General features: G+C 35.0%; 1 protein-coding gene across 1 annotated transcript; it reads right to left on the bottom strand.

Annotated features, from left to right (window-relative positions):
* Positions 1-445: 445 nt before the first annotated feature.
* LOC142317957 (uncharacterized) lies at positions 446-3874 on the bottom strand. Its single transcript, XM_075354488.1, has 3 exons — positions 3782-3874; positions 1600-1734; positions 446-601 (listed from the first exon to the last, which is right to left on the bottom strand). Exons 1-3 carry the CDS (start codon positions 3872-3874, stop codon positions 446-448), a joined length of 384 nt encoding a protein of 127 aa, XP_075210603.1.
* Between the last annotated feature and the right edge of the window lie 5212 nt (positions 3875-9086).

The raw sequence follows: 9086 nt of genomic DNA, 5'->3' as shown, positions 1-9086 counted from the left end.
GCAGGGTGATCACTTCGGACATCTTTTGTCAAAATATGGTAGATATGTTAAGTCTGTCTTCCTAATGTAATCACAAAATTAGATTTTATATTATTTTCTTTTCATTTACAGATTTTATGTCACAACCATGTTTAGTCTGTACCAGGTCCAATTTAAACTCCCTATCTGATAAATATTGAAACATGAACACTGAATACAATTAACAACATATCACCCAAAGCTTACAAAATGTTCTACTCTATCAACAGGTTAAAATTCACATACTTCGGTCATCAATGAATTTCAAAAACACACTTTGCTCTCACACATTGACCATTTATCATTCACAATCATCTCAATAAATCAATATTAATTAAACAGAACTAAATACAGTTACAAACATTTTTTTTTAAGACATTGGAATATATACACAGTAATGAAATTAAGAAGAGACAAATCATGTTTGTTACAATAACCAATAGCTAATACTTACACGACATGGATAAAATACCATCCCATCTTTGGTCTTCACTGTGTGAAAATCTTTTATTCGAAGTTCATTGCTTTTCATATTAGGATTAACCTGTGGTGAAACATCATCATTCAATAAGATCTCAGATTCCTTTAAAAAAAAAAAGATAAAGAAAACAAATTACAAACTAATTAATTTCCAATAAATGTTTTTTTTTAATTTTATTCTGACTGGAACTTAGTAATAATACCACTTATATACAAATCACATATCATAAAAATAAATATTTTTGGCAGTAAATACCATTAAAATTTGTCTTGCTAAAATTTTTAGAAAAATCCAAGTATTATGACAAAATTAGGCCAAAAAAGAAGAAAATTATTTTAATTTTATTTTTATATGAATTTAGTATTTAAAGAATATTACAATGGTTATTTATATATATATATATATATATATATATATTATACACTTTATTTTCTCAATGTGTACGTTGTAAAAAATAACAAAATAGCAAACATATTAATCACAAATTTAATTCTGAGAAAATTGATTTTATAAGTCAATTTAAAACAAATATGGGGGTTGTTTTCAATGTTTTGAAGAATTTTTTTTTAAACTTTCAACTTAATTCTCTTACAATTTACCCAGATTTTCCAACATTTTATATTATCACTATGATATGATTTGTCCAACTCTGCGAAATAAGCAGTTCTCTCACCTTTGCATCATTAGAAATAAATCTTTGTCCAATGAGCGATTTCTTCATATTTCGGAGAAGGAAGTAATTAATTGAAGCCAAGTCAGGTGAATACAGCACATGCTTTCAGATGACATTGTCAAAGTGTAAATTATCATTGAGTTTTGCAACTACTATCAGAGACATGTGTACCGGCACACGATTGTGGTAAAAGAACAGTATCTTTTTGGCCAATGTGGCAGTACATATCAATCAGTCTAGTAAAACATCAGAACTGTAATGATCCTCTTACTTGAAAGTTCATGTATTACTAAAGAATAAACCGAAACATGGTAAAAAAATGCACTGAAGTCAAATTAAAACATCAACATTAAGTGCTTACATAAAGTTTCACTCACATAACTACTCCACTAAATTCACTCTGAAAGGGCGAGTAAAACTAACTTACTGCTTCATTGTTGATTTTATGATCTTCAAATTTAATTAGGTTGGTCCCTTCAGTTACAAGCGGATCTGTCGCTTCATAAAAATTATCACACCCATTACTGATCGGCTCCTCTTTCACTTGCAAAGATTCACTTTCCTGAAACACAAAATCAATAATTTAATCAACAATAAAGTTTCCTTTGTGGTATCATCTTCAGTTTCTAGTTTGATACTGTTAGAGGGGAATGCTTCATACACGTAGATATTCTTTACAGGTACATCCATTATCTTCAAAAATAAAAACACTCTAAGTTAAAATTGAAGTATTTATAATAAAAACAACAAAGTCGCTGAAAACAGTAAAACATTTCATATATTGAAATTTTTATTTATATTTATTTGTGTGTAACTTTTTTTTTACATGAATATTTAAGAACTTAATTATAGTGTATATATATAAAATATTGTCAAGTGAATGATTAATGCGAGACCTGACATTAGACACATCACTAATAAAAATGGCACTAGTCATTCTCAAGAATGAAAGAGAAGAAGAGGTTTTGCAATATTTTCTTCATGCAACAAATATACACAAGTGTTACATAAACATGATATTACCACTGAAATAAAGGTGATAATCAGCCACACACAAGCAGCTCAATTATTTATACCACAGAAATTTATGTACAATGGACATCAAAACTATCAGAGAACATTACCATGACTGTGCCCAGACATACTTTAGTTGCTTCACATGAAACAAAATCAAACCTAGGGCAGACAGTTTAAAGCAACCAACTATTGGTCTTTTAAACAGAAAATTATAAATTATATATGACTCCATTCACTAAAAACATTAAAAAGCTGGAGCTACAATTTTAATAATTTTTTTTTAAACCTTACAGTCCAGTACACTCTTCTTCAATTCAGAGAAGCCCCTTATTGAACAAAATGTTGAAATTCATCAAAGTCACTCCCAAAAATTGTAGGCTCTCTGTAGGAGATGATCTTCTCATACTCTGAGAATGACATTCCCCTGTCGTATATTCCCGATACAGAATAAAAATTGCACCTACAAGATGTGTTGTTATTATGGAAACCATATAAGAAAGGAATCACGACATTATTGTTGTGAATGTGATGTTGGTATTTGTCCTGCCCCTTGTTTTAGAAATTTCCACACTAAGAAGGAAAACATTTTCATATTTCAAAAGCATTATAATCCACTAAAAAAAAAAAAAAAATGTATGACTAGTATTAAACTGAAATATAGTAATAACTCTGTGAACTGGCTAACATGAATCTAAGTTATTATTCTGTGATCTTGAACTCTGAATGCATAAATTCAACTAAATTCAAAAACAACTTTTTTGTGATGAGTTAAACACTAGATCAGCCTGGTGGGCTAAATATACATATTATTATTATCTTTTATGACCGCATAGGATCATTCTAGTCAGTCTGTTCAGCATGTCTCTTTGATGGGACTGTTTGGGCCTTGTGGTCCTCCCATTACTTTTTCATACATTTCAATCCTTGTGTCCTTTCTAGTGTTGAAAATGTTTGTGTTGTGAGGTTTTATCTTATAAGAGTTTTTGTTCATGAGTTTCTCATTTAATTTTATCGTACCTGTGGCGTCTACTGATGTAATGCCAATTTCCTTCAGATCCTATCTTATTTCTCTCAATCATCTGCATCCTGCCTTTGTATTTTCCGAGTCGAGATTGTACTGCATTAGCAGTTTCCGAAGTCTTGAATACTGCATCCACATGATTATGTCGAAAGAATCCTAATCTCCTCTTATGCATATCAGTAATGGGTTCTAACTCTTTGTACATGATTTTGTTTGGCACACTCCCACCACTGCCCATCTTTCAGATACTTTTTATCCATGCAAGTTCTTCTAATTTTTTCTTTCCTTCTTCTGGAATCTGTCTGTCTTTCATTGTTTGTTCACGTGGAAGAGTGTTTGCTGCATAAGTGGTTTATGGTTTTATAACTGTGTTTAAGTGTCTTATTTTTGTATTTATTGATAGGCATTTTTATTATAAGTGTACCAGGTTAATTTTTGTGCTTCAGCTAGATTTTTCTTCTTATTCAGATAAAGGAATGTTTGTTTAGATTGTTTGTTACTATTTCTCCAAGGTATTTAAATTGGGTTACTAAACTTTGGGTCCAATTTTATTTGTAATGTTTTGAAGTACTAATATCCGTGATTTAGTTTCATCAATGCCATTTGCTACAAGTGCCAACTCGTCAGCAAAACTAGGAAGGTTTGTTTCAATTTTTCCACCCATTTTAACTTTTGTGAGACAACTTTTTGAGAGCTTGAGCCATTCCCTCATCACCATTTCTAAAATACAGTTGAACAGTAGTCGTGAGAACTCATTGCCTTGGCGCAGTCCTGTTTCGATCTCAAAACGTTCTGACAGCTCACCCCAATTTTACCTTTGACACAGTTTGTAAGGGTCAGTTTTATCATGTTTATAATATGATGAATAGTTCAGGGTGTCTTAGAATTTTTAGTAGGGATGCAGTCATAAGCTTTCTTGAAATCTACAAACGTTACGACCACATCCTCTTGTAATCCATTATTAGCTTGAAACTCAAGATGTGTTCTGGGCAGCTCCTCCAGGCTCTGAAACCTTCCTTGTATTCTCCTGGTTTTTTTTCGAGTTGTGGATGATTCTTGTAAGAATTTTGTATGTTGTGTCTAGGAGTGAGATTCCCCAGTTAATTGTTAGGGTCTGTTTTGCCCCCATTTTTGTGTAGGAAATGGATGAGGGCTATCGTCCACTGTTCTGGTAGTTCTTCTTTGATCCAGATGTTGACAAACTGTTGATGAAGGACAATTTTTGCTGATCTTCCTGCATGTTTTTAGATGTTTCCAAAAGTCTGATTTTCTCCTGCTGCTTTGTAATTCTTCATCTCACCCAGTGCTTGGTAGACTACTTTTATTGTGGGAGAGTTGATGTTTTCTGGTAGTGTTGGTGTTAAAGTTCACGAATTTTGTTGGTTCTTCGCAATTTAGGAGATCATTAAAATATTTAACAAGGATTTCCAAATTGTTTTTATTTCTGTTAGCCAGTTCCTTCTATTGACTTGTGTTTTTTTTAATGATGTAGTCTCTTTATTCTCCTTAGGGGTCAGGTGGTTTCTTTTCCTTGTTTTACTAGATTTTGGAAGGATATTTCTAATTTTTGGGATTAATAGCAATAGTAGATTTTTTTCCACTGTTTTGACACATTTGCCGTTCCAACATTGATGTTTTTGTACGGGATTTTATTGGGGCTAATTCTTCTGCGATTAATTTAATGTTGTTGACTGGATCTTCGAGTTTATCTGTGATTGTTATTTTTTTGGTTGCTTTTTGTTGATTTTCATTCTTGACCAGTCGGGCAGGATCCTCTTTTCTTTTAGTTTTAGACTTGATTTTGTTGTTTTCTTTGTGAAGCAAATTTTATTTTGACTACATAGTGATTGGATCCAGTGTCTACTCTTCTGATGACTTTTACACTGTAGATCTCCATGTGGTGCTGTTTATCCATAAAGACGGTCTAGTTACCATTCTCCTATAGTGTAATCAAGGTGTTTTTAGATTTTGATTATTTGAGATTTCCTCTTGAAATATGTCGATTTCAATATTAGCTTGTAATTTCTGCAGAGATCTATGAATCTCTCTCCATTTTTGTTTGTTTTCATTTGAGTGGGCCATTTTCCAATGTTGTCGTGGTCTTCTTTCTCTGTCTAGTTGGGCATTGAGTTTCCAATTAATTGTTTAACATGGATTTCAGTTATGTTATTTATAGTCAGGTCGCGTAGATTCAAGAACCTTACTGTTTCTTTATAGTCTTTTGGAGAATTATTTTTATTATTAGTGGATGCATGGCTGTTTATTATAGTGTAGATTTTATTAGATGCATTTGGTGTGAGTGTTGAGATTCTTGGAGATTGTGACTGGAATTATTGTATAGTTTCTTATTTTGAGTCTGACTAAAAAGCCTGTTCCAAACTGTGGCACTTTTTCATCACTCTCTTTCCAGGTATACCTTTGCAGAGTCTATATCCTTGAGATTCAATGGCATCCTGGTCAGTGTTTCTTATTTCCTGCAGACCCATGATGAGAATTTTGTATTGGTCCATTCGGCCAGTTATTATTTTTAGTTTACCAGTCCGCTGCAGCAAGTTTACTTTGTGTGTGGAAATGTAGATGATTTGATTTGCTTTGGTTTGATTTTGGACTTTGTATTTTTCTTATTTGTGTGTGTAGTGTTAGGGCATTCCAATGCTTCCAGTTGCATGTTATATTCTAAGTGCCAGCCCACCATATCTAAATGCTGCCTTTTCTAAACTCTGGTGTTGCTTGGTTGAGCAGGTGGAGTATTTCTTAAAAAAGATCTTTCAGTGATGCCTCTCAAGGGGTCACCTGTCAAACTAGGTTCCGAGTTACAACTCTAAATGCGATCTAGTGAGGTGTGATTTGATAATAAATGAAGCTATGAAGTTTTTTTAGATTCAGTTCACCAGACAAATTTCTCCTATTTGTTTGGGATACCTCCAAGCATAATCCATGAAGGCTCAATCTGACTTTTGTTAAAAGATATTACTTTGGAGAAAAGTTAAAAAGTCTGATCCTAAATGTTACACCCATATATATATATATATATATATATATATATATATATATATATATATATATATATATACAATAATGAAGCCAGGCGTCTGTGTAGGGCAGATATTAATCGGGCTAAGAGAGCTATGTGGGCTGACCAGCTCTGTGAGGTTGATGGTGACATGTGGGGGAGCAGCTACAAGATAGTAATGAAGAAGTTTGGTCGTTCCCTCCTCGTTCTGCCATGAGTCTGGTGGATTGTTTGGAAAAACTATTCCCAAAGGCTGTTGAGTGCCTTGGCAGGAAATCGCTCTGGAAGGTTCAGTGCCTCTCGTTAACCGGGATGAAGTAACAGCTGCCGCCATGCGGGTTAGGCACAGGAAGAGTACTGGACTAGAAAGCATTACCATTTAGTACATCTAGAAGCACCGAGTGATGCAGTGCAGGACCTGGTCAATGTAGTCCCGCAAAAGCTACAAGATGCTGCTAACTACTGCTTACACATGACTTTGTGCCAGATGCTTGGAAAGTTGCTTGGTTGGTGCTATTGGAAAAGGGTAGGAATCAGGAAGTTAATGTCACTGGCTACCGTCCTTTGTGCCTACGGAGTACACTTGATAAGCTATTCGAGCGCCTTCTTGTGGGTAGATTGATGACCGAGTTGCATGCTAGGGTAGGTAGTATGGTTTTTGCAAAGGTAGGTTCACAGTGCATTCTCTCAACCGAGTAATGAAGCTGGTCGATGAGGCTGCTGCTGGATCCTGGCGTATCAGGATGATTCCGGTTGTTGAAAACGCTTGCTATACCCTGCCCTGGTGAGTGACTCATGGTGAAGTGGGTAGACGTGGTGCAAGTGCGTACTCCAGCGGATCATAAATCTGTACCTGTCCCGTAGGTATGTAGCCGCCAACTCTGAAGTAATGCAAATTACCCATGAGTTGGAGGGTGATGTGTCGCACAGGGCTCGGTTCTCGGTCTTCTGCTATGGAACGTCGCATATGATGTTGTGTTGAGAATCGGGTATCCGGAAGGGGTCACGGCTGTAGGTTTTGCAGATGACCTGGCCCTGGTAGAATATTATTTACATTTATAGAAATGTACAGCATAGTACTGTATTTCCAAAAAAAGTGTTTCTATTATTTATACACCAAAGTTTTTTTTTTTTACATATGAAAAATGTAAAAATTAGAAATGAAATAAAATTAATTATTAAACCAAATTAAATGTACTTAATTAATTTTATTTTAACTTAATGGCTAACAGAAGTGTTAGTTCCCTGTTTACTATATTTATTTCAATGTTGTGCAGTGTACTTTGTCAGTCATTTGTGACATTTATTTATTTTTTTAAGCGGTTTGCAGTACAGCTCAAGCTCTTTACCACATCCTGACCCCCATAGGGGAAGACCCCCTCCGCCTTGTGATAATCCCAGTCCCTCCCCACATATCCCCCTCCATTCCTAGTCCTTATGGGTTTTACCATTTCACCAGAGGTCATCTTTTAGACCCTCTTAAACAGCTAACACTTCACAGTCATCAGTCTGGCCTCTGTCAGGAAGCCAACAATGCAAATGCCTCTGCAGACACTTCCATCATTGTATTTACACAACTTACCATTGCCTTCTTCCAACCATGATCCACCTACCATAACTTACAACTCTCAATCAAATAAACCGATTTGCAGAAGTGTGATCCCCATGCCTTCCTCTAACACTGAAGGTTTCACACAAAAATTCTTCCCTTATCTAACTTCAATTAGAATGTGCACTCAGATCATTACTTGGTTGAGTCTTTAGACACCAAAAGTACTACTCTCACACCAATTACGTTTTGTGTTATAAAACAAAACGTTGATCGCAACAATAATTCTGTCTTGTAATTCAATTTACTCAAAGTCTTCTTGTTTACTCAAAAATCAAGAAACAGATTCACAAATTTAATAAACTTCTAATGAAAACTTACCCTATTTTTCTCTGCTCTGGTCTGCTTTCAGAAGCAGGGTAAATCCCTACACCCTGCCATATTGCAGCTTCATCACACATTTATCCAAAGATCCATTCTCATCCCAACAGGCAAATATCTGAGCTTATTGGGACGTCATGCCAAAACACCTACCTTGGTGAAGTAAGCACCCAGCCAGGCCCCTAGCTACACAGGTTGCTATACTATAATAGCATCAGACACCCTCAGCCATCCTCCGCAGAGCTAAGAATCTAAGGAAGCCAGCAACTATGTTCCACTGCCTTTTGTTCTTCCAATTTACTTGCAGATCAAAAACAAAATTGATTCTTGCAAGCTTTCTAACTGCTTTAGTATGTTCAGCTTTGTACCTGAAGCACACTATAAAACATGGTGCACATCATCAATGGGACTACACTCCAGAAACAAGCTGAATTAATAACCAAACCTGTTAACCAATATTGTGAAGCACCATGTCCAGAAAGAGATTTTGTAATATGCTGATCGGGGGAAATCCACCTAACAACCTGAATACTTTTTAAAAAATCCTAAGCCAACTGAAAAAAAAAACTGTTTTCGAAAAACCTTACATCTGGGTTGAATGAATACTGCACATGTAAACACCTCACATGTTTAACATATACAGTGGTGTTTCACATGCTTGGAATTATTGTATAGTTTCTTATTTTGAGTCTGACTAAAAAGCCTGTTCCAAACTGTGGCACTTTTTCATCACTCTCTTTCCAGGTATACCTTTGCAGAGTCTATATCCTTGAGATTCAATGGCATCCTGGTCAGTGTTTCTTATTTCCTGCAGACCCATGATGAGAATTTTGTATTGGTCCATTCGGCCAGTTATTATTTTTAGTTTACCAGTCCGCTGCAGCAAGTTTACTTTGTGTGTGGAAATGTAGATGATTTGATTTGCTTTGGTTT

This window comes from Lycorma delicatula, chromosome 1 (genome assembly GCF_047948215.1).
Source record: "Lycorma delicatula isolate Av1 chromosome 1, ASM4794821v1, whole genome shotgun sequence".
Classification (NCBI taxonomy): Eukaryota; Metazoa; Arthropoda; class Insecta; order Hemiptera; family Fulgoridae; genus Lycorma; species Lycorma delicatula.
The sequence above is the reverse complement of the archived record's forward strand: the minus strand, read 5'-3'. Positions and strand labels throughout refer to the sequence as shown.

Bases quoted from the DNA above. Each gene is read 5' to 3' on its own strand.
- LOC142317957 (XM_075354488.1), bottom strand. From the start codon at position 3,874: ATGGGTGGAAAAATTGAAACAAACCTTCCTAGTTTTGCTGACGAGTTG. The intron at 1,735-3,781 runs GTACTTCAAAAC...TTTGTGTTTCAG, and splicing joins AAACTAAATCACGGATATTA to GAAAGTGAATCTTTGCAAGT. The intron at 602-1,599 runs GTAAGTTAGTTT...TTTTTTTTAAAG, and splicing joins ATAAAATCAACAATGAAGCA to GAATCTGAGATCTTATTGAA.